The sequence below is a fragment of the Eublepharis macularius genome, chromosome 2, assembly GCF_028583425.1.
Source record: "Eublepharis macularius isolate TG4126 chromosome 2, MPM_Emac_v1.0, whole genome shotgun sequence".
Taxonomy (NCBI): domain Eukaryota; kingdom Metazoa; phylum Chordata; class Lepidosauria; order Squamata; family Eublepharidae; genus Eublepharis; species Eublepharis macularius.
Genome location: NC_072791.1, coordinates 168,395,334 through 168,421,197, shown reverse-complemented (window position 1 = coordinate 168,421,197; position 25,864 = coordinate 168,395,334). Strand labels below are relative to the sequence as shown.

Here is a 25,864-nt window from a genome sequence, read left to right as displayed (position 1 = left end):
GTCATACCTAGGAACATCTGATTTCTTTCTCGCGCGCGCCTTATTTTTTTAGAAGAATATCCATACGATGAAAAGTGCCAACGAACTATAAAGCCTACATAAACACATCAATTAATTTAGGACATAATTACTAAAACCGCATGTATTGACTCCTACCCCAGCCCTTATGTCAAATCGGTGGCTCCAGCTAAAACTTAACCTACCCCCTACTCCCCGCTAGCTCCCTGCGTTGGGTTTTCTCCCCGCAACAAATCGTCCCTCGTCCTGCAGGGCCGCCATGACATCAGCTCCCCTCGTTACTTCGGTAGCAATTCCGTTCCGCCAATCCCCTTTAGCGGTGAGAGACACCCAATAGGAGCTGGCTTACCCGCTACGTGCGTTCTCATTGGTTGGAGGGAGGAGGACGCTCGGGTCCTCTTCGGAGGCCATGGCTGCGCGGCGGTAGCGAAGGTGGTTGTCAAGATGTCACCAGGGTTGAGGGTCCGCCGGCATCCCCGGCCGCCGCCTGCCTACCTTGCAGCTGTCGTCGGAGTGCTGCTGCTGGGTGGCGGCCCGGCCGCTGTCTTCGCTTCGGCTTTCTGTCACCACCGTGTCCCCAGCGCCGAGGAGGTGAGAATTCCCAGGGTGAGCCGGCGAGGAGGATGCTGGAGATGGGTGGCAGAGCCTTGAGAGGCGGTGGGTTTGCTGAGGCGCCCGTCGCGTTATGCTTTTGGCGTTCCCGTCTGTGAACTCTGCTGGTGGTTCTTATTTGCCTGCATTGGTTTTGGCTTCATAAAATCCCTTTGGTTTCACATATATGGAGGAACTTTATGGTGTCACATATGTGAGCACTATTTCTGGGCGAGTATACTGGAGACGGTGTATTAATTTTTTAAACTTTTTGTAAGGCTGGGGGGATCCATTTGGTATTACTGGTCACCTGGTGTGTGGCAATCACTGCACTTTGTCACCGTTTACTTAGTATTAAGCAGCTTAAAGGGAACTGAGAAACGGAAATGCATGTTTTCATGTTAGAATTATGTTGCTAGAACTCTGGAAATAAAAGTGCTGATGCTGCAGTTCTTTTTTCTTTTTGATAATCCGAGAGAGTACTTATAATGAGGCTATTTGGTCTTGCCTCTGGTGGAAAGTCAGTGTTCAACAGTGGATGGAATATAGAACTTTGTCAAACAGTGGACAGAATATTGAACTTTGTCTGCTACCTTAGTTTCTTGATAATTATGCATAGGACTCTGAGAATGAACAGGATGAAATATTATAATGTATTTCACTAACTAAATATGCTGTACAAACTTATTTATGTATTAGGACATTTATATTCTGTCTCTCAGAGACTTGTGTGATTATTGTTAATAAAGATGCGTATGTTTCCACACCCCAATTTAAAATAAGCAGAACTTCTAGATGATGTTAATTTGTCCATCTAGTTTTGGTGAACTGAATGCAGATGGTGGTAAAATTCTGGACGCTGCATATAAGATTGCTTCCCACATCAAAACTGGGGTTTTTTTTTAGCAAGCACACAACGTTTTCCCCTGATTTGTTGCAGTTTTTCCAAAGGACTGGTTGGTTGTACTGTAAGGTGGGCAGTTAACTTTTGCTCATTCATGTTGTGGTGGCTGGGTTTTTTTTCCCCTTGGGAAGCTGCTTCGCCTGCCCCAACTCAACCACATGTTCCAAGCGGCTTCCTGTTCTGGCTCCCATCTGGGAAAGCAGACAGCGTCTGCCTGTTTGCCTGTCTCGGTGCAAACCAGAAAGGAGGGGGGCACAGTTCAAGCAATTGCTGGGGGAGGGCATGAAGAACTTAATTCCCATTTTGTCCTATAACAATTAGCCCAGTAGTAGTGACATTCCTGGCTGACCAGGTGGGGAGGGGGAGTTGTCACTGTTCCGAAATCAGTGCAGCAGTTCCAAAAATCACTTCAGAGAGCATTTAGCTTCTGAGAACTAGTCTTATTTTTCTCATTCTGTCCCTTGCTTTCCTCCCTTGGTAATCAGTGGCAGCAGCCTTTACCCTGAAGCCTCCGCTGCCCTGACTGCAGAGGCTATGAGAGTGAGATGAAGGAGGGGATCACTTTGGCTTATGATATAAATATTTATTTACTTCATTTATACCAACTTCTCCCCAATGGGGACCTAAAGCAGCTTACAGCATTCTCCCCTAATCCGTTTTCTCTTCACAATAAACCTGTAAGGTAGCTTAAAATCAGTGAATTGGGAGGGAATAAAGGAGGTGTGGGGGGCATCTCTGACTATTGCCAAGGGCCCCAGAATGACTAAATTGCCTGTCTGGCAGGGGATCTGCCTGCCAGCATTGATGTAGCATGAAGAACATACAGCAGCAGTGACACTTGGAGGCCTGCCTCTTTCCTTGCCTCCTGCATGGTGGGTCACCTTACCAAGCCATGTGGTCCCCACAAGGTTGACAGAGTTTGATCAAGTGTATCTAGTATTTTTTGGAAGCCATCTAGCAACCCTACAGAGCCTACATGCATTCAGATTGCATATGGGATGACATGAGTCATCTCGTGTACAGTTGGTATGCGCATAGGCTGTATGCTGACACTAAATTAAATGGAGGGAGTGGCAGGCATAGTAGGCACAATTCAGTTTCTGACTTCTGAGTAAACGGGCATATTGTAGGCCCTTTTTGATGTATTAAATTTGATAGGTTTACGTGGTGGCAAGTTGCATGAAAATCTGTGGATTTTGCTTTCAAGTACAGCACTTACATGGGTGTAAGCTCCATTGAATTTTTGAATAAATATACATAGGACAGGGGTGTACACAAGTTTAGGATTAAGAATCTTAATTGGGAAAATAGGATAACAAAACAAATGCCACATAAGTAGTTTGTCAAATTAAACACACTTTCTTTATCCAGGTTATCTACAAAGTTTATCTTAAGGAAAATCATATTATGAAGAGAAACGTTGATGGACAGCTCAGAATTAAGACTGTGTACGATGGAAGTGTCGAGGAGTAAGTATAATGGCAGTCGTCCCAAATTCTTCTTGTAAGTGGAAATTAACTTACGGCAGGGCAGGCCTTGCCTCCTTTGCTTCCCTCCTTTCTATCTTCCCCTCTAAGCGGTAGCCCAGAAAGCAGCAGAAAGACGGGCCAGGGTGTCAAGGAGAGGTCCAAAGTAACTTTAGTGTTACTGGTGTAAAAGAAGTGATTGATAGAAAAATTGGGCTGGTGATAAAACATTCTGTAACTACTTTCTTTTCTCATAGACTTCTTCCTGAAAAAAAGCACCTTATAAAGGTATGTGAAACCCTCTTCTAGCATACGTGTTGAGTATTCTTGAATGGAGATGTAGATGAATGTGGCAATCCAAAGGTATGTGTTATAAGGTCCATTGTTGCAGGTTCATCTGTCAACTCTCATTTTAAGCAGTTGCTTCCCCACCTCATCAGAACTTTCTTTAAAACATGATAGTCTGTTGTAGATATAACATTCTACGGTCACTTAACAAGTTATTCTATTGTTATTTACATTATTTATAGTCTGCGTTTCTCACTGACACGTAAGACAGATTACGCAGTGTCAGTGAATATTTTCAGTGGTTTAGATGTTCAATAAACAATGCAACAGGGTATGGATTGCAGAAATCTTTAAACACCAGAAATTTGATACAGAACTGAAACAAATCATAAGCAATTTAACATGACATATTAACAATACAGAAATTTTTCCTTGTTTCCTTCACTTATTTTTTAAAAAAATATTTATTCCCTGTCCAGTTTTCCCTTTTGTCTTAAAGCACTGTTGATTCCTTTCTGGAAAGAAGATAGGAGTTCAGGCTACTGATTGTTGAAACCTACACCAGTGAACCAAAATCAGGATGTTTTAGGGCTTAGCTTTTAACATGGTGGGATTGAGGTAATATGGAGAAAGAGTTTGATTTTTGCTATCTTGATACTGATTTTTGGTGTGTGTTTTAATGTGCCTTTTTAGTTTTTGCCTGGAGTTTGTAATAGTCATTTCACAGCTCATACTATTCTTAGATCTGTATTTTTAAAAATTTTGTATTTAGTTGCTTTGTCATTCCACTTATCTGTCATTTCTGTTCTGTTTTAGAAAACTAATTTAATTTGGTTGAATAAAACAGTTGACTCTGTATCTTCTTGTGTCTGTTATGTGCCATCAAATCACTTCTGACTTATGATGACCCTGTGCATTAACAGCCTCCCAAACCTCCTATCAACAGCTTTGCTCAGGCCTTGCAAACTGAAGGCTTTGAAACATGATGGTCTGTTGTATGTATAATATTCTACAATCTCTTAATAATACCTGAAAGATTGAGAACAGACTTTACGTTTACAGCCTCTTGTCCCCTTTCTCATTCCCTGAGGCCAAATTCTGTCAGCCCTTCTCTTGTCAGCCATAACCAAAGTTAAATGTTGCCTCTGTATCAGTGCGGCACTGTGCAGGGCATCTAGGTAGCGTTAAACATTTGAAATGAGCTTAAACATCATTTCCCAGAGGGAATCTTAATGATTTGGGTCACCTTTGTTTAGATGCTTGGAATTCACACATTCCTCTTTATATTCTTAGGATGTAATATAGCACAAATCTCTTTAGTCAAACACATGTTTAACACATTCAGACCAAAGCTGTAAGAAGTTCTTGGCAAATGTACCAAATGCTGGTGATTTAACTTTTTAGAATCTGGTTTCATTTTTCTTAATGTAAACTTTTTTTTTGTTTAGCATAAGCTTTTCCCGCAAGCTATTTCTTATTTGGAGAAGACATTTCAAGTTCGGAAACCTACTGGTACTATCCTGTTAAGCAGGTATAAACACTCTTTAGTGTGTTGTAATAATTTTTAAAATCTATTTCTTAGATTGCAGTTCACATTAGTGTCCCACGTATTCCAGTATAAGCATTCCAGCATCCTTAAAAGTAAATTTACCCATTATAATTGAAGTTGGTTAGTAACAAGGTTCACAGGTGTGGGGGGGGGGAGTTCCCATGAACCCCATAAGGATGGCTGTAGCAGGAATACCAGAGAACGAGGGAAAGGCTATAAAATTCTGACCCCCAGCTCCTCTCTTATCTAGTCCACTGCTGAGATACTTTTTTTTGTATATTTATTTAAAATATTTATTAGCTGCCTTTCTAACTTATGGCACCCAATGTGGCTTACAGTGTAAACACAACTGCTATAAAATGCATTAAAAAAAAGAAATTAATTTAAAATCGCAGTTTAAGACTGCAAGTAAACCAAATTAATCAACTGTAGTCCTAAATAAAACTGTCTTCAACTGCCCTCTAAAAATCAGCAGTGAAGGGGCCACACGCACCCCTCTGGAGAGGATTGTTCCATAATTCTGGGACTGCCACTGAAAAGGTCCTCTCTCATGTACCCATCAGGCAATCTTCTCTGTTTGATGGGACAGTCAGGAGGGCCTCTCCCTGCAATCTTAATTCCCATGCAGGAACATAACTTACCCTGCTGTATTGTGTAGAATTATTCTATACCTGCATTTCCTTGGTAAATAACTGCCATTCTGATTTGCCTGAAGACAGTGTGTAACAAACCAATACATAAGGAAGAAAGATGACCCACACAGATACTGCCGTGGAGCCTGTGCAGAATATACAAGATGCGGTCCAGTCATAGTTCCTGAAGAACACCTGCAGGTAGTTCAATCCACAACAGTTTGTTTATAGTAATTAAAATATTAGCATTCTTAGCTCTGTGTCTGATGAGAGGGAGGAGTCAAAAGGATAGCAGAGGAGAGTGCAGAGCTTTCCAAACAGGAGGAGGGGTGACACTCGTGCTCTATGGATCTGATGCGCCTTAGCCATTCTCCAATCATCCATATTACTTTCCCTGTCTTTAGCTTGAACATTTGGAATGTGTTGACAAAACCTTCCTTTAGAAGTTGGAACGAGCACGAGTGATAATTCAGTTCACCGTCACCTCTCTTACACCGGAATTTTAGGATGACAACAATACATGCTGAACAGGGATAACCTGTTTTTTACATTTCAGCTATGCTTCTTGCAGTCTCCTCAGATGTTTACTGCATGTTTTGGATGCATGTTGCTGATGTTCTTTTGAGATGTCTAATTTTCAAACTCTGTTCTTAGGTAAATAGATATTTTCAAAGCTTGAAAACACTTTAACATATGAATTGGGGTTCAAAGGAGAGTATAGTCTTTCTAAAGGAAGGAGGGGATGAATATTGTGCCTTCACCATGTCATTTCCTGTTTAAATACTTCCTCCTAATCCAAATAGTTTAGACTGTTTTAAGAGCAGTTGATGGATTCTGGAAGGTGTATCTTTTGGAATAAAAAAACCTCAGGTGCACATATCATTTTAGATTTGGGGCATTGGTGGTAACACAGGATCTTGGACTTAAACCAGTTTTCCTCAATCTAAAAAGAGGATGATTTATGCACAGGTACACACACACATGTACACACATTTAAAGTCAAGATTGCTAATAGATTGTTACTAATTGTTTCTGTTTGAAATTTGCTATGATTGATGCATCCCTCCTACATCTAATGTTTCAGCAATGTAGGGTATGTAGTGAAAATGAATGGCTCTGTGGACCTGCTGGTTTACCAGACCAAGAAGGGGTTCGAGATGCTGACTTTGTACTATATGTTAGTGCTCTGACTACGGAAAGGTGTGGCCAAGAAAATATTATTGCATATGCAGCATACTGTCAACTGGAAGCAGATATGGACAGGTAACGTTTTCCTGCAAATTAAAGTAATTCGGTAAATGATGACGTCTAATGATGTGAAAGCCCTAACCTGGATAGCCCTGGTGAGCCTGATCTCAGAAGCTAAGCAGGGTTGGCCTTGTTAGTAATTGGTTGGGAGACCTCCAACGAACATCAGGGTTGCAGAGGCAGGCAATGGCAAACCACCTCTGTTAGTCTCTTGCCATGATAACCCCACCCGTGGTTACCATAAGTCAGCTATGACTTGAGGGCAGTCTCCACCATTACCCATAATGTAAAAACAGTTTAAATGTGACTTTATCTGCTTATCCAGCCAGTTTGCTTTGCTAGCTGCTTCTAGCAGACATTATTTTGAGCAGCATGGGCAAATGTCAACAGCAGCACAGTCAGTAAGTTAACTAGAAATGTCTATTCCATTCTCCAGGGAATATGAGGGAGGGAGGGAGAGAAAGAGAGAAGATGCTTATAATGACACATAGGTAGCTTAAAGAATTATAGATGCAATAATATGTACCAAGATGTCAATTGATTAATTGGAATCTGGATAAATGAAGTAAAATTGTCAAACAAGGAGGGGGGGGGAGAGAGGCAGGACACATCTTGGCCTTGAAAAGAATGAATTAGTTGTTCCAAAAAAAGAGTATTTGAGACGTATGTCCTTGTGTCAGGTTCCCTTTCAGTAGGATGGAAATAGGTGTATATCTGCTTTAAATAGTATGGGATAGAGAACTGAGAGCAGTGAGAAAGACAGATGTCTGAAGTACAAAGAACTATGATCAAGTCTCATCTTAATATCCTTTTAGTACTGTATTCTGTATACTCTTAAAGTTTTTACATTTCTGAATTAACATTCAAACTAGGTGGTACAAAGTATAGCATAAATACTGCATAAGATGGCCAGTAGCTGATGGTAAATGTATCTAGTGGTCTAACATCATGTTCCTGTGGAATTCTGTATAAATGTTTTTACTCAAGCCCAGATCCAAACCTACTTAAGTTATAAGGTACCACCATGATAATGGGTTTTTTGTTTGTTTCCTAGGCCAATTGCGGGGTATGCCAATCTGTGTCCAAACATGATTTCAACCCAACCACAAGAGTTTGTTGGGATGTTGTCTACAGTAAAACATGAAATCATTCATGCTTTGGTAAGAACTAATACTTGAAACGTAATTTTAAACTACTAGTGATAGTTTTAAAAATGTATAAGTGTCTATGTTACAAGAAGAAGCCAAGTTTGCCCAAGTGTACACCTGTTTTCAAGAAGTTTTCTCAGTAATTCTTGGTTTTGTGTAAAACGTGCTCTTTGATACTAATCATTGTAATATGCAGGTATTTGGCTTGTCTTAAAGGGGTTTTCTGCAGGTCTATTTGCTTTTTATCATGATGATGATGGAAATCCTCTGACTGCCAGATATGCAGAGGGAGTGCCAGCCTTTAATGAAAGGTATGTATTGAATAAAATTTGTGTAACTCTTCTTAAGGTGAACATATTTATAAATAATTATTCTGTGAACATTTTAAATACCAAGTAACTCAGATTACTTGTTTGCTTTGCTAATGTTTCTTCTGTGTGCTCAGAATGCCAGGCAAGCAGAGGCAAACCTGCTGAAACAACCAAAATGAATCTAGAGAGAATGCTGTTGTGTTTTTCTTGTGTGAAATGTTAACTTTTTCATTGCTGGGGTGGGAAGGAACAGGATGGGCAGTGATGGGGGATGCTGCAGCCTGTAGCTATGCCTCGAGGCTACTCTGAGCCAGTGAGAGTTGCCATATAGGCTGCAGAACAGGCTGCAGATAGAGGAGGACTTAGGTTTCCCAAATTACCCCTCCCTCTCACTTTCATTCTGAGGCTGAGAGGGATCTATCTTATATTGAGTTACTTACAGCTATGCATGCTTGACATTGACTTGACACTGACTAGAGAGCCAGTTTGGTGTAGTGGTTAAGAGCATGGGACTCTAATCTGGAGAATCTGGTTTGATTCCCCATTCCTCTGCTTGAAGCCAGCTGGGTAACCTTGGGTCAGTCACAGCTTATAGGAGCTCTTTCAACCCCACACACCTCACAGGGTGATTGTCATGAGGATAATAATAGCACACTTTGTAAACCACTCTGAGTGGACATTAAGTTTTCATGAAGGTTGGTATATAAATGGAATGTTACTATTATTGTGGTTGGTGGTTCTGCTGCAGTTTTGAGTGGCAGGGTACCTGCTTGGTTCTGTGATGTCCCCCCACTGGCCCTGGGTTCTGCCTCACTTCTGTGACTGACACTGGTTCTGTCCAGTTAAGTTGTTACAGTGTCCATTGCTTCAGTTTTGTTTTGGTGGAATTGTCATGATGACAGTGTGATGATGATCTCCTTGCTTCACTTTGGTTTTGGGGGGATCCCATTCCCTTGCTTCAGTTTGGTTCTGATGATCTTTCTCTGGGTTGAGCTTGCATTTGGGAGTGTGCCTCTGGCCAGCAGCCTTGCTCCTGGGTTTCTGCCTGGGAGACAGCTTGGAAACTTTCTGACCATTCTACATTTCCCGTGTAGAATTAGACCCCGGGGTTCAGTCTTCCTGAAACTTAGGGCGAAGAGGCTTAGAGGATAGTCAAGAATAGGTTCCCTGTAAATTTAGTGAAGTTTCCTTGAAAAATGCCCCCACCCCTTGGATAGCCCACAGGTAGTTCTCACCATAGGGAATAATGGCCAGATAAATCTGGGATTCTCTGATCTTGGTAAACCAGATCAGAGAATCTTATCCATACTTTAGAGATCCTGGATTTTGGGGGGGATCCTTGAAACCTGCATTAGCCAGATTTTTTTTTTGATGCACACCCCTAGTAACCAGTTGCGTAACCCAGCAGTCAAATTTTGATTTGAACCTGTTTGATAGGTATGTTAAATAAAATCTGTCTTCTTTATAGCCTTGGCTTGTATCAGTGGAGCAATAAAGTCGTGCGTAATGCAGCAAGATCATGGGATGTACGGGGCAATAAGATTCTACGTCATAATATATTTCTTCTGGTAACATCTAAAGTAGTTGTAAGTATTACTTTGTTTTTTCACAAAAATTTAGCTAGATTCCTCAGATAACATTCTTTCAAACATGTGTTAATGCCTTACTAGGAAGGGCTGTCATTTTGAGAAATGGATATCACTTAGTATTTGTCTTAGATAAACTGCTGGTGTTTGAGATAACACAAATAATGTGGGATAGCTAGGTAAGTTTAACCTAGTTAATTGAAACACATAGTGTGAGTTAAAGAATCAATAAACTGCATAACGCTTCAGGGTAGACTTCTGTAGGGTAAATATATAAGAGATCAGTGGTAAATTAATTTTTATAACAACATCCTGAGTGCAGTGAATATGATGTAGTAATATTTGATTTCTCCCATATGCTGGAAGATTTTTGCAGAAGGAAGGCAGTCCTTCTACGTCTTCTACAGGGGGCCAGTTTGGTGTAGTGTTTAAGTGGACGGGACTCTAATCTGGAGAACCAGGTTTGATTCCCCACTCCTCTGGCTTGAAGCCAGCTCAGTGACCTTGGGTCAGTCACAGCTCTCTGGAGTTCTCTTAGCACCACCCACCTCACAGGATGTTTGTTGTGGGGATAATAATAACATACTTTGTAAACCACTCTGAATGGGTGTTAAATTGTCTTGAAGGACAGTATATAAATTGAACGTTGTTGTTGTTGTTGTTGTTGTTAATGTAAGCTTGACATGTAGAAGGAAGACTCTTAACTTTGTTTATCTAGTAAGGTATTGCTTGTTATTTTGAGATCTTTCTTTCTATATTTCTTTCTGAAGGAAGAGGCCCGAAAACATTTTGACTGTCCCGATCTTGAGGGAATGGAACTTGAAAATCAAGGAGGCATGGGCACTGAGCTAAATCACTGGGAGAAACGACTGTTGGAGGTTAGTAAAGATAATTGAGATGGAGGAGGGGTTGATAGGTTACTATAGCTGAAATGTTAGTTTTGATGGTTTAGGAGGGCAATAGCACAGAAGTATGGCATCTGCTTTGTATGCAGAAGGTCACAGGTTCAGTTCCCAGCATCTCCAGTTAAAAGGATTGATTGATTTGAGTTCAGAGAAGAACACAAGAACCTTTATCCTTAAGAATGTCAGTATAAGGCAGTTTCATGTGTCTCTAGTTTATACTGGGGAAGGGGGATGAACACTCAACAGCATCAGAAACAATTATTTTTACTTTTCTGACTTAACTTGACATCAGTTGCACACTGTTAGGCTAGAAATAAAATATCCAAGGATGCATTACTGAAGAAGTTCCTCTCCACTCCCCATCTTCAATCTCTCTCTAATGTTCTTATCTAAAGCTTAATAGTATTAAAAAGCTACTGTAGTTATTAATATTAAAAAGCTGCTATAAGACAGAATTATATAAAGCTTCACAGTTCCTTCCGGAACAGAGCAATAACTATAGTGGGAACAGATCTTTAAACACAAATTCTATAATGAAATTAATAGCTTTGCAGAGAGGCAATTTTTAGAATACTTAATTTCAGAAAACCACTTGACCTTACTGACGTTATTGGTGGTGGTAACTTACAGAATGAAGCAATGACTGGATCACACACTCAAAACAGGGTGTTCTCCCGGATCACTTTGGCTTTAATGGAAGATACTGGGTAAGAACTTGTAGCTAGATAAGGAAGCCTTAATGTTATCATCATTGAACATGTAGTTTAATATAGTATGGTATAGTACAGTATGCTGCTTGTACTGTAAGCTTTGAAAAATAGTACAATTTCTATAGCATATTATTTTGTCAGCTTGTTCATACTTACTGTTTTTTAAGTGTTTTGTATCTCAGGATTATTTATTTCCTCCTTGGTTTTATATGGCACTTTATAATTCTGTTAATCAGTTTCTTAGAGTCAACTAGACATGACACTTAGAATTCTGAAAATGGAATTCCTTGCCATACACTTCAGATTGGGACCACGGCTTTTCCACATGCAACCCCAAAGAGCTACTACTTCTCTCATTGAGGAGAAGTATACAGGTTCTGATATGGGTACCTGTATGTTTGTCCCACCAGAACAAACACCAGCACCATAGGACCATTACAGAGCAGGAAAATTGACAGTGGGAGAAGAGGCTTAACTCCCACTTCATTTGTTCTATGGACATGATCTGAATTGGCCCTATAAACGCCTGCTTTTTAAAGAAAAGTGCTGAAACATGCATTCAGTGAGCTCCAAGCATTTTATCTGGCATGCAGAAGGTCCTAGGTTCAATCCCCGGCATCTCCAGTTAAAAGGATCAGGTTATGTGAAAGACCTCTCCCTGAGATCCTGGAGAGCTGCTACCGTTCTGAGTAGACAATACTGACATTGATGGACCAAGGGTTGGATTCAGTACAAGGCAGCTTCATGTGTTCATCTGATTTAGGTCTTAAACACACTCTGTACCTTGACTTGGGATGACTTGAGTTCCAGCATGGCTATCTGAAATCAAAGTTTCCTTTCTTACTGCTTTTCAGCTCAGTGTTTTCTCTGTGCTGTGTGGAGTTGAGCTGTGAACAGTCACCATAATAACCAGTATAGGGTACTGTGTACTTATCACAAATAGCAAGGCTTTTCATTACTACTGTGATAATGTAGAACAGAAGAGATGAGATATATCTAAAGTCAGGGCTGCAAACGTGGTCTTGGGAACCCTCGAGCCATTTTGGTAGGGGAGCTACTGCTGAAGACACACCCACTTCTGAATAGCTAAAGTGGGAGGGGGGATCATGTTTGGGTGGGGGTTAGTTGCCAACAGGAGCATAAATAAGTAGGGTATAATTTAAAGGCATTGGGGGAAAGATGGGAGCCTTGGAGCCCTATGTGCCTAATGTAGGAATACTTACATATGCTATAGTCCTAATTACTTTTAAAGTTACAAGATGTTCAGCTGGTACAATATGTAGTTTCCCTGAGACATTTAATGCATATCATCAAGATCTTTGAAAGAATTTCATGCCAACAGTTCTGAAGTGCAAGCTCAAATAACAATATTTCCATTTCAACATATCTTTACAGCTGGTATAAAGCCAACTACAGCATGGCAGAAAAACTAGACTGGGGTCAAGGTAAAGGCTGTGACTTTGTGATGAAGAGTTGTAAGTTCTGGATTGACCAAAGGCGGAAAAAGTAAGAATGCAGTTCCTGGGGCTACATGGTTATACCTCTGGCTAATGGTACTTAATTGCACTAACCAGTGTTTGGATAGCTAGTGGAAAATGCTGTTAATGTACAGTTGCTTTTAACTGTTGTGTTTAATGTCATTTAAAGGAAAGAAGTGGTGGCCCCATACTGTGACACGCTGCGAAGTAATCCATTGCAGTTAACCTGCAGGCAAGACCGAAGGGCTGTAGCGGTGTGCAATTTACAGAAGTTCCCGCAGCAGCTGCCTCAGGAGTATCAGGTATAAAGAATAAGCTTCATGAAACAAAGTGAATAGTTTACCTTCTCCCTGGTCTTATGAGCTGTCTTATGTTTTTTATTGCACAGAAATGGGAAAAGAAGGGGCATAGTGTAGGCAGACTGAAAATGGTAATGTGTAGCATCATAAAGACATCCCATCTATTATGGAATTCCCATATATATATTTAGCTCTACACTTGTGATGCTTGAAATTAAAACTGATAGCCAAAATACTGGGAAGGATCCAACTCAGTAGCCAAGCACAGCATACTGTTTCAAGTAGAGGTGGGCATGGAACAAAAAACCCCCCGAACCATGTGATTCGTGGTTTATAGCATTCCACGGAACATCGAACCACGAACTTCCGACCTTTTCCCAGTTCGTGGTTCGTTGTTCTGTGGCATTTCAGTCGCCCTGCACTGGCTGCTGAAGCCGGTGCGGGGTGTTTGAAACAGACAGCCCCTTTCTTCTGCTGCCTGGAACTGGTGGGGGGGTATGTGAAATGACAGCTTCTTTCTCCTGCTGCCGGGACTGTCAGTTTTACAGACCCTGCACTGTTCCAGCGCGGGGTCTGTGAAACTGACAGCCCATTTCTCCTGCTGCCCGGGCTGTTCATTTCACAGACCCATCGCTGTGGGTCCGTAAAACGGACAGCCTGGGCAGCAGGAGAAACGGGCTGTCAGTTTCACAGACCCCCACGCCAGTTTCAGTTCATTGGCTGAACCCAGCGCGGGGGTCTGTGAAACTGACAGCCCCTTTCTTTCTCCTGCGCAGGGGCTGTCAGTTTTTTTTTTGAAAGTTTTTTTATTTTTCAAGGGGCTGTCAGTTTCACAGATCCCACACTGGGTTCAGCCAATGGGCTGAAACTGGCGCAGGGTCTGTGAAACTCTGAACCCGGCCATGGAACGGCTGGAAAAATTCATTTGTTCCATAAACACGCGTTTTGGTGCAAACGAACCAGCCATTCTGTATGGAATTTTGTTCTGTGGTTCGTTTTGTGCCCATCTCTAGTTTCAGGTCATGCCAGCACAAGTTTGTATGTATACATACTGTGTTGCTTCTATTTTCCACGCGGCACCTGGCAATCCTGTTGTTTACAATGATGGTAATGATAGTTACTCTGAGGGTAAGAATACTATATTTTATGGGTGGTAATGTTTTGCTATTAATACAGGATGATGGTAATAAGAACTGTGCTCTTTCCATGAACCTCACTCCTGTTCTTTTTTGCAGTACTTTGACAGTCTGTATGGAGTAATGCCAGAAGAGTTGCCTTATTATGGGGGATCAGTAGAAATTGCTGACTACTGTCCTTTCAGCCAAGAATTTAGCTGGCACTTGAGTGGAGAATTTCAGCGTAGTTCAGATTGCAGAATATTAGAAAACCAACCAGGTTAGTTGATTTTGCATATGGCTCTCCCTTTGATATGTTCAAGAAAGGGCCTGAAAACAAACATTTTAAAAAAAACCCCGTGTTTGCTTTATTTTTGATAATACTCTTCTTTGGCCCTTCCGCTTTCCAGAAACATTATCCATATAGTGTAAATTTATTCTGAGACAGATATATGTGGGGAAGGTATAGGAACAGGAAAATATCAGGTGACATTTGGAGAACTTTATTTTTGTTATGGCAATGTGGTCTCTGTTTAGTACTAGAATGTTTGTAAGATACTTTCTGGATGACATTCAACCAGAAACTACAATTGGTAAGAATGCTGTGGCCAGAATTCTGACTGAAGTGGGTTGTAGGGACTAATTCCAGTCTTTTTCCATTTATACCAGGTCCTTGTATTGACCTTTAAAAGCCCTGTATGGCTTGGGGCCAGCATACATCAAGGACTGATCTGTTACTTCCATATGAACCTACCTGACCATCAGGGCTGGCACCAGCGTTTCTGGTGCCTGAGGCGAAATACCTGCTCTGTGCACACACACGAAGTGCACATGCGCTCTGGCCCTGTGCGATGACATCACTTGTGACATCATCACGCAGGAGCGTCCCCCTCGCCTGAGGCAGGTGACAGCAGCAAAGGGGCAGAGAGGCAAGCAGCTTCCTTGCTCGCATCCCCGCTTGCTGCCACGCCACCAGGGTGCCCAGCTCGCCGGTACCCAAGCAGCAGCAGCAAAGGGGCGGAGAGGCGAGCGGGGTGGCCCGCTTGCCCACTCGCCTCTCCGCTTGCTGCTACGCCGCCAGGGCATCCAGCTTTCTGGGACCCGAGCAGCAGCAGCGAAAGGGCGGAGAGGCGAGCGGGGTGGCCTGCTTCCCCATTCACCTCCCCACAGCCGGGATGCCCAGTTCACCGGGACCCAAGCCAAGGTGAGCAGCAGTGGCAAAGGGGCGGAGAGGCAAGCGGGGGCGGCACCTCCTTCTGAGTTCAGCGCTCAAGGTGGCTGCCCCCACTGCCTCAATGGACGTGCCAGCCCTGCTGACCATTATGGTAATCTTTGGGGGACCCTATCCTCTGAGGTGAGATGAGTGGCAACCTAAAGAAGGGACTTCCCAGTTGTGGCACTAATGCTGTGAAATTCCCTTCCTAGAGAGATTTGTCTGTCCCCCTCGATCTGCCAGTAGATGAAGATATTTTTTATTTGACATTCCCTTACCATGACTCTCTTTCCTGATCATATTTTAATTGTACTTTTATATATATGTACAAGTGGGGAACCCAAAAGGACTTGTGGAGAGCATCCCATTTCCACTCCCTCACTATTTCCTCTTTCCCTAATCTGAAAGCCCCAGAGCCTATCTGGAGAAATTATTCTTTATTGATTTGTATTTTGTAGTGAACTTTCTAGTATTGGCAAACTAAAAATAGCATAGTTATAGGAAAATATAGCAGAGATTGTGCAAAGATCAGAAATAATGAGAATAGATTCACACACACTCCAGTGTAGCTCTGTAAGAATACTTTACTAAAGGATAAAAATTAGGGTTACATTTGGAGAAAATAATAAATTGCTAAGCTGACTACATCTTGCTAGATAAGTGACTTAGAGAAAAGACAAGAAGAAGTGAAAAAGTGGAAGTGAACAAAGGACAATAAAACTTCAGTACATAGCATCAATTAATTGCCCCCAATAAACAAACTGCCCAATAGAAAATCCTATTTCATTATGCTTAGTGACACCCCTTTCTATGGTGGGAATCTTATTCGAAACTCTAATGGTTACATTCAAAGTATGTTTACTAATTAAGTGGGTAACACAAACAGTTTAACTTTTTCATGACTGAAATGAAAACACTTGCTAATTCCCACACTAGTAATTATTAGTCTTTTGTCAAATGTTCTCTTCATATTGTTGATCTTTAGAAATCAAGATATTTTATGTATCTTTTATGGATCTGACTCTAAAATTGAAGGAATAGAACTGAGTTTCTCACAGTGCAATGTTAAGCTAAATTACTGCTTTCTAAGTCCATTGCCGTCAATGGACTTAGAAGAGTATAGCTCTGTTCAGAGTTGTACTGTCATTTCTTTTTAGTGTGGTGCTTGCTCATTTGCTAACACAGCTGGTTTGTCAGCCCAGGCCAGAAAAGTAAAGAAAGTGTCTAACAGTGGCTATGATCCCTCCTTTAAATCACTGGGACTTAAGCACAGTTAACTCTGCAGTCCTGGATTCATAGTTTATCATATATATAATTGCTCTAATCATAAAATTTCTAATCATCTTGATCTTGTCCAGAAAGTGTATCAGCTACAAATCATACCAAGTGCCATACCATAACATCAAAGAACCAGTTTAAAAGCCATCAGTTTGACTTTGATTGTGATTTTGAGTTACTTTAACTTTTAGTGAATTTGCTGTTACCATAAACTCAGAAGACATTTGTATGTATGTTTTTAGACCCTTTCAAAAACTATGGTGCAGAGAAGTATGGACCAGATTCTGTGTGTCTTATTCAGAAGTCAGCGTTTGTTATGGAACAGTGCAGAAAGAAACTTAGTTACCCTGACTGGGGTAGTGGATGTTATCAGGTAACTGCAGGACATCTTAAGTTTGCAAGATTGCATTGTTTGAAAATTGTTCAGGGTTAATTATCTAATGTCTTGAACTTACTTTTTGCTGCATTTGTAGTCTGTTGTAATTACTGAACTATACAACTTGACTAGATGTTTCATTCCCCGGTACAGTGTAGAACTGTCAGATAAGCAACTGACAACTGATCTCATGTATTGAGTTGCCCCAAAAACTTAACTTATGCCAGTCTTTCCTGTGCTTTCCTTTCCCCAAATGCCAGTTTGGGATACCATTTGCACAGCACTTTCAATCTTTTAAGTTTTGTGAGAGCCTAATAGCAGTTTGCAGATCTGGATAACAGAAGATAAACAAGTTATTGTTCCAATTTAGTGTTGAATCAGATTGGCTGTTACTTTTGGCTCTCAGTTTAGGTGTCATAAATGATCACATGAGCTGAATATTCACTTGCTGGGATACACCAGCTTCCATAAGCTTTGGCAGATGGTCATATGTTGCTGCAAAAGTCTCCTTCCAAGATAGTCACCATTTGAGCATAAAGTCAGCAGGCGTCTATTTTCACTTAAGATGCATGTTTTGCCAAAAAAACAAAGTAACTCAAGCAGTGACTCATCAGATTTGGTTCTGCGTCCTTTCATTCTGTTTGAGTTTTAATATTTATTGTTTACTTTTTAGGAATTTTACAGTACAATCCTAAACGAAGTTATCCCTACTAAAATCAGTGGGATTCAAAGGATGTAACTGTGCTTAGGATTGCACTGACAGTCTTGTTATATGAAGACTATTAACAGGCTAATAAATTGAGCAGCTGTGTGCCTCTCCTAATCTATTTATATATACTGATCATGGAAATTTGCAAGCTTTAGAGCTAGCCACATATTCGATTTGTAACCATCTTGTGTGATTTGCTGTGATAGCCAGAAAAATTGACAAATGGCAGAAAAAAATTGCTTGTTTTGTAGTGTTTTTATGATTTGTTGTCTGTCATGAGCAGCTTCTGGGATTGTGAGCTTCTCTTGGTGAAATATAAGCTGAAATGTTGGGAATAGTAACATGCTCTTGCAAGCGTGTTTTTGAGGTTGCTTACTAGCTATCCTCCTTGCTATTCCCTGACAGCCATGTGGGCAGTATATGTGCATGACCCTTGAGTCCTCCCCACACTAGTCTTTTGGCAAAGATAAGGCACTTCTCCAGCTAGATTCTCCCATCCTGCTTCGCTTCCTGTTGGTCCTATTCCATATCCACAAGTAGACAACAGAAGTCACAGAGATGCAATAGCTTTATTGGTCTTTGACAATCTGATCACCCAGAAAGAGTCCACGGCAGTGTTACAGCAATTAGATCTGTTGACCATCTACTTCATAAGCATAAAGAGTCTGATTTTATTTCTTTAAGGTTTCTTGTACTTCCCGAGGGCTGACTGTTTGGGTCAAGGATGTGGCATACTTATGTAGTCACTCAGGTCAAGTACTGACTGTTAATATTCAGATGAATGGATGGGTACATATTGGGAATCTAAGTTGTCCAGCATGTACAGACTTCTGTGACTCCTGTCCACCTGAGCAAGACCCTCCTCTGGTTGCTAACTTATCAAGAGTTGCACCTATTGGTAAGTGAAATCAGAATAACCCTTAAAATATTGCTAAGCAAAATTGATATGGGCTGAAGCTAGCTTTAAATATGTGCAATTATATAGGCTTAGATGACTTACAGTGCAATCCTAAGCAGAGTTACTCCAGTCTAAACCCATTGTTTCCAATGGGCTTATGTCTAGATGGTTCAACCCTCAACTACTGTTTCTTAGCACTGAACACAGCCATTCAGAACCCTTAGTAGCCCTCTGGAGAGTCGAGGCCACCTAGTTTGTTTGAGACTTTCCCAGGTTTCTGGGTTCGTTCTGGGAGAACTTATACACAAGTGGTCAGAAACTTAAGACGCAGGCTTAAATGTAAGTGTTGTTTATTAATTCAGAAGAGTGTATGCAGGGCAGGAACCACTCTATAAAGCACAAGCAAAAAGCAATAAAATAACAACAGCTTACCTAATTCTTAGCTAAAACTACCTGACTAGACATGAAAGCTTGCTAGCTTGCTTTTCTCTGAAGTAGCTTCAAGTTGCTCATACTCACAAGCAAAGTCCAAAACCATGCCAGGCAGTTCTGGTCATTCTAGGGCTTGACGTGGAGCAAAGTCTCTCACGTGCTGATGGAATAAAGGTAGCAATAGAATGGTCAAACCAGGTGTCCAAGTGGGAGAGTGTGTTACTGAATGCAGTAAGGAGCCAACTTTTCTAGGACTGTCAGCCAATCAGGGTCACTTCGATATCACCATTGCTAGGCCTGAGAAAGTAGGGAGGCATCTGGAGCCTTGAGACTCCCTTCCATCCAAGGCCTCTTAGTCTGGAACAACAGGCTGCAGGTGGAATTAATTAATTAAGAAGCCTGTTCATTCCATTCCCAGAGTGGCAAGCCAGAACTGGGCCTGTGCAAACTTACGAGCCTGAACCAAAGTGCTCAGGCCAGGCATGTATATGTGGCTTTACCTAGACCGCTTAGAATGGAGTAACTCTTCTTAGCACTGTTAGACAGGAAACCTAATTGGGCTTTGTATAGCTCTAATGTTCTTATAGATTGTTTTCACCATTTATTAATTAAAATATTTATTAAAATATCTTCATGCCCCATACTAAGATCATCTGTTGAAGTGGCTTCCAAGTAGCATGTTACTATAATGTAAAAACATATAAAATGTTAAAAATTATTAACATACTAAAAGAGCATATTAAAATACCAAAAGAGGGCAACAGCAACTGCAAAAATAAATTAGTAGATCAATAATATTATGCTGGATGACGAAAACATCATCCAACTGATCTTGGCTCATTCCACATGGCACACTTTAAGCCAGTGCTTTTGAGTATTCAAGCCAATTGGTGTTGAATTGGCTTGGGCTTCTGGCATTCTGCACTACACGACCTCAAGGCAATTTGGTGTCTGCTTTCTTATTCCAGATGAGTTGAGATGTGTCTCGAAGCCACCTTTTATTGGGGCTGGAGGCGACATCACTTTTTTTTTCATTTCAGTGCATGCATTGTAACATTGCAGTGTTGGAACCCAGTGTGTCCACCATCCCCCTCCTTCTCCCTGTCCCTATATTTGCTGATTGTGCAGTCCCATGCTGTCCAATTTTTAAAAAAAAATTTGGAGAGACAATTGGTTGCAGAGTTCTGGGGGGAAACCAACAAAATACTTTTCACGCATGTTCCACTAGCTGCTAGCAGATTGCTCCGGTGTGGTTTGAATTGTCTGCTTGGCATAAAACGGCGCCTCTCTGCCAGAGCAAAATGTAAAAATGCTGCTGCCCAAACAAAACAACATTCTCATTGGCCTCCTCACATCACGTGACCATGTTCTGGGATGGGGGATTTTTGAGATGAGTCACCTACCCCTGTTTCCAGATCATTGTGAACATGAGCACTGATTGTAAAGAAAGAAAATTGAAAAAAGTAAACCCAAGAAGTGATCAGTGGGAAATGTGGATTGCCATCAGGGAATGGGACAGACATTGTGCTTAAAAGGGCAGAATGCATGAACATCACAGTGTTGCAACCCTCCCCTAATTAAAGCGGAGGAGGGGAGTGTTGGATGCTCAGTTGTTTGGGGCTTGTTACTCCTAACACCAAAGAGTTGGTCAGATGATAAAAATGTAATTTGCAGACACAGTTTGCAAGGTTAGTTGCAGTCTTGATTTCAGCTATATGAGAAATGATGTTGCAACACTGCGCCTGTTCCCTTGTTTTTTTTTAAAAAAATTACAAAGAGGGAATGTGTGGAGAGCTGGGGAGGGAGGGAGTGGTTTCCACTGGGAGGCCAACCAATCTGTGCCCAGGGAAAGGAAAGGGGCAAGGAGAAACAGTACAGGCCTAAGAATTCTGCACACACATAAGACGCATCAGCAGCGACTCAACACTGGCTTTTAAAAAAGTCGCTGTATGAACACGGGGGGGGGGGGGCGGGGGGAGCCAGGGAAAGTTCAGTTCTGCATCTCATGCCTCCTTTTCTCATGTGGGACTCTGGAGATCGAGAGAAGCAGAATGAAATCTGACCGTGTAGAATGGGACCTTGTTAAGCAAAAATGAAAGTTCTTCAGCTGTAATGCCATGACAAGGCCCTGTCTCTAGAGGACACCTACCTTGTTTCAAAAGATCATAGAGCAGGTACTTCATTGAATAGCTTAATGAATCAGCAGTCTCCTTTGGGAGTAGGTGGCCTTTTCCCCTGAACCCTCAAACCACTTAGGGTTTAAAGATAAGAAACAGCACTTTGAATTGAGCTCATAGGGAATTGGCAGTATTTCAGACTGACAAAAAATGGCCCATATAAAATACATGGTCCCTGTAAAAACAAATGTGAAAATTGATTCATGTATTCTTTGCTGTCATAAAAGCAGAGATGTTAAAATGAGAGCACAACAGGCCAGATTTATTACTATAGCACAACAACGCTGCTTTCCCTTCTCTAATGTAGTGAATTGGAGGGTTTTTTTGTTGAAAAGTCCCTGATCTTGTTCCAAAAGCAGTAACCTTCTAACTACTGATGCTGTGGGGTGGGTGGGGGTTGCAACAACAGGAGAAACTTTGGCCTCCATGCCCTGCTTGTAGATCTTATGGAGGCTACAGGTTGACTCCTGCATGATATAGGATGCTTAACTATGTGGGTCATTGGTCTGATCTAGTATGGCTGCTCTTAAGTTCTTATATTCTTATGTGAACATCATCTATAAAAGTACTAAAACATTTTGACTTTATTTATTTTTTTCATTTTAGATTTATGTTCCTGTTCTCCCAGTCTGGTAGTAACCCTATGGCTACTGATGGCAAACTTACTTCCACTACTGGCTGGATTTCTTCTATGTGCATGGAGTTAAACTACATTCTCAAGTTGCACATACAGTCACATTGCATTCCGGAGAATGCACTGCAACAGTGCAGCGCATCTCAAAGGCAGCTGTCTAGAAGAGAAATCCTCTCTCTGCCTTGTGGCAAGTAGTGCAGCTGAACACAGGCTGGAGTGTGCTGGATAACAGCCTCTAGGCTAAGAAAGAGGCAAAGTTTTAAAGTGTCATCTCAAGTGCTAATCATAATTAAAAGTTTTATTTTCTCATTGCTAACAAATTTGAGGAAACACATTTAGCAGTAGAATAGTCTCTCTGCTACTACTGGTTTTGGGATATTTTTTTTTTAACACAGAATTCTCTGAGACTTGTAGCAGGAATCCTTAGAGATATACCTCAGAGTTTCTTTTAGTCAAAAGCCATGTAAAATCAGTTGCCATTATTGCTAAGACTCATTTTATGGAGCTTTGCAGTTTTATCCAAAAAGAAATTACCCTTTTGGTACTCGTGTAGCACAGCTTCCAGAATTATTCTGTATTTCATATGATATGGTGATTTGAGGCTATTTCTTCTGTGCTGCTCAGAATATCAGTGAACTGTTCCAACAGCTACACACCATGCACTTTTGATATTTCTAAATAATGGAAATATTTCCCCCATGTTACTTAGTGAAATACACTCAAGTTTTGACTATTGTTGTAACTCTTTGCACTGAAAGCATAACCCCCAAGCCTGCTTGCTAGGATATAACTTCCATTGAACTTACTTCTGAGCAAGCATGTTTCAGATTGGGCTGTAAATGTTTGTTACAGGATAACTTGAAGAAATGGATAGCCCTTGTTAATGAATGTTCACTTCACAATATTGGCCTTTTATTCTTTCATTTCAATCCATCCCCAAATATTGGTAAGGCTGTAGGATCCAGATGATTTGGTTTCCCTTGGGTGAGTAGGCCAAAAAGAATGAAATAACAGTCTTGTGATTGGAAAGGGCATCATGTTGTATTGGGAAACTTTTCATAGAGACAGAACTTTAAATCTTGGATACTATAATGACACTGCGGGGCCAAAATGATTACTGTTGCCAAGGAGCCTTGTTTGGTCATTCTTGAACAAAAGAACCTCTGACCTCAATAATGATGCCAGGTAAAAACTTTTTTTAACCGTATAGGCTAATAGGCATACCATCAAAAGTTATTGGACTATACAAAAGATGTGAACAACATGTAGAATAAAGCTTATAGAATTACCTAAAACGTAGAAGACCCTCAGGGACCCTAGCTATGGTGATAAGTGCTTTCTTACAGCTGGTACAAAAAAATCCAGAAGTGGCGCTTGGTGCTACTGATCATTCTGTTTCTTTGAAGGCGACTGTAGATTGTGTGTGTCAGGAGTGCTCCTAAAACCTTTAAAAAAAAAAACCTAAATGCTTTAGTTTTCCTCCCATTCATATTATGTACAATGGCAGTAGACTAGTCAGTGTGTTGGGGTTAGAGCCTTTAAATGAAATCAGAAACTTTTAAAATGAGTGCAGAGTCCAGATATTTTGAAGGAACACCTACTATTGTGCCTATTAGGTTTTTTTTCCCTTGAAAGTATTCTTATGTTTAAGATGAGGGTTTTTGCATGCCAGTTGCAGGCAGTAAAACTCTTGCTTGTTTGCAGCACAAGACGGTTAAGAATGTGATAGAATTAAGCAGATCTTTTGTCTAGGAATATTATGTAAATGTGCACTGCGTAATTGCCCTACTTCTGTTGTCCAAGCCAGGGTCAGCCTTAAATAGGGTGGTGGTGAACATAGAAATAGCAATAAAATATAAGGGTTAAGAAATGCTTTAAACATACACAACTTTGATTGGAAGCTTGAACAGATGTGCAGCTCAGCAACTGGCATGAAACAGTTCTGTGAAATTAAAGAATAATATGAGAATATTAGGCGCTAGAGATGAAAAATGTATTATCTGTGCAATAATGAAATTGAAATAGCATCTTTACAAGATGCTTTTATACTTGAATATTTTTTTCTTGTCTTGAAGTAAAACAATTGCACTGTGTCAACATTATGGTGAACTTTATAGGCATTCATACTATCTTAATGTATGTGTTGTAAAACTTGAGATAAGCAAGCCATGATTTCTGTCCTGTTGGACATTAAGTCCATCTGAGAATTTAGTGAAATGGAGAAATGGCTTGAAATGTTCTTGCTTGATGTACGATATTATGTTGGTGACCATTGTGCACTGTATTCAGACAGCATTTGCTTTATCTTTCAAAGCCCTTGTATGCAGATGTTTGTAAAAATATAATTGCGTTGCTCTGAAATTTCTGTTATGTTTGAGAACATGCTAGCTGCTGATGAATCTGAAGGTTAAGAACTGAATTTGACATCCTGTGCATAATGAAATCTTATGTTTAAGTCCATCGCTCTTCTGCATTAGTATAAGAAATTCTGGAGATCAGCCAAAGTCACACAGTATCCCTTTTAATGTCACAGAATGATTTCATGAGCCTGTTGTTGCAGGAAATGGGACCTATCAATGTTATCTCACAGATGCTGTCTATGCCCCCAACCCCGCTATCTGAAGTACGAGGCTGCTGTGCATAGGACCATTTTAGAAGGTGGTATATGCATGAGGTATTCACAAAGTATGGTAGCTTTTTCTTAATATAGGTTAGGTAGGTTGTTACATGACTTAAGTGTCTGTCAGTGCAGATGAATAAATAACTAAGTGGAACTGCCTACCTCGGTTTTAGGAACACTTTGATGAAATACTCATTATCACTATTAATCTTGAAATTTCAGACTTCCTGAAGAACAAACAGCTCCTTGGTTTCTTAGAGGAGAAAGCAGCACAGTAAGAAGCTGTTACTTCGGGATATGCAATTCAAGGCTTTTTTTCAGCTGGAACGCGGTGGAACAGCGTTCTTGCACCTCTCCCGGCAGCCCAAGACTTCCCCGCTGGCCGGACAGCTGAAGCCGGGCAAGTCCCAAACGGGCTTTAAACTTCAGCTGAGAGGAGGGGAATTTCTCCCCTCCCAGGTGAAGCCTCCCTCCCTCCCTCTTTCCTTTCCATGTCTTTCCTTCTTTTTCTTTTTCTCTCTCTCTCCTTCTTTCCATGTCTTTCCTCCCTCCTTTTCTCTTTCCTTCTTTCCTTCCTTCCTCCCTTTCTCTTTCCGTATTTCCATGTCTTTCTTTCCCTCCCTCCCTTTCTTTCCTTCTTTCCCTTCCTTCCTTTCTCTTTCCTTCCTTCCCCTTTCCTTCTTTGTTTCCCTTCCTCCCGCCCTTCTTCCTTCCCTCCCTTCCCTCCCTTCCTTTCTCCCTCCCTTCCTTTCTCCTGCCAGGAGTTGCCCCGGGTGAGAGTTCCCCGACCTCTTTCCCGAGAAAAAAGCCCTGATATTTATTGATGACTCCCTGACATCAGAAGAGTTACTGCAATCTTTTAAAAAATGTGAATATTTTTTGCTACCCCGTGGGTGGCTGCTTTGGTTGTGATATTTTCTTGTTGCACTTGCATCCTACATTGTTATTCCTCTAAATAGATAATGTTTCCCCTTTGTTTTTCTTCTTTGATAAGTACATCCATACTTCTGCTATGGGTGCATCTAGCCTGTCAAGGTGTTTTTTTGAGACCATCATAGTCCACGTGTCAGTTTGCCTCAGGGGTGGAATGGCCACTTATAGGGAAATTGGGGCGGGGGGGGGGAGAGACAGGTGGCCTGGAGCAAGCAGAGCTAAGCCCCAGCAACTCTGTCAATGCCTCAGGGAGCCACTTGGGTTCAGACTTTTCATCAGCAGTTGTAATGTGTGTTAGTTCACCAATTATTTCCTCCTTTGCTGCTGCCAGTTTGTGGGGGGAAGC

General features: G+C 41.2%; 1 protein-coding gene across 1 annotated transcript; it reads left to right on the top strand.

The window, feature by feature from the left end:
- The first annotated feature begins 432 nt into the window (after nucleotides 1-432).
- LMLN (leishmanolysin like peptidase) lies at nucleotides 433-24,041 on the top strand. Its single transcript, XM_054972622.1, has 17 exons — nucleotides 433-609; nucleotides 2,885-2,982; nucleotides 3,237-3,267; nucleotides 4,716-4,798; nucleotides 5,532-5,649; nucleotides 6,533-6,711; nucleotides 7,751-7,856; nucleotides 8,061-8,155; nucleotides 9,624-9,741; nucleotides 10,512-10,619; nucleotides 11,277-11,353; nucleotides 12,752-12,862; nucleotides 13,004-13,136; nucleotides 14,369-14,528; nucleotides 16,982-17,112; nucleotides 18,509-18,722; nucleotides 21,938-24,041. The coding sequence occupies exons 1-17, from the start codon at nucleotides 463-465 to the stop codon at nucleotides 22,036-22,038; spliced, it is 2,010 nt and encodes a 669-aa protein (XP_054828597.1). The 5' UTR covers nucleotides 433-462; the 3' UTR covers nucleotides 22,039-24,041.
- Nucleotides 24,042-25,864: the final 1,823 nt, after the last annotated feature.

Bases quoted from the DNA above. Each gene is read 5' to 3' on its own strand.
- LMLN (XM_054972622.1), top strand. From the start codon at position 463: ATGTCACCAGGGTTGAGGGTCCGCCGGCATCCCCGGCCGCCGCCTGCC. The intron at 610-2,884 runs GTGAGAATTCCC...TTCTTTATCCAG, and splicing joins GTGTCCCCAGCGCCGAGGAG to GTTATCTACAAAGTTTATCT. The intron at 11,354-12,751 runs GTAAGAACTTGT...ATATCTTTACAG, and splicing joins GCTTTAATGGAAGATACTGG to CTGGTATAAAGCCAACTACA.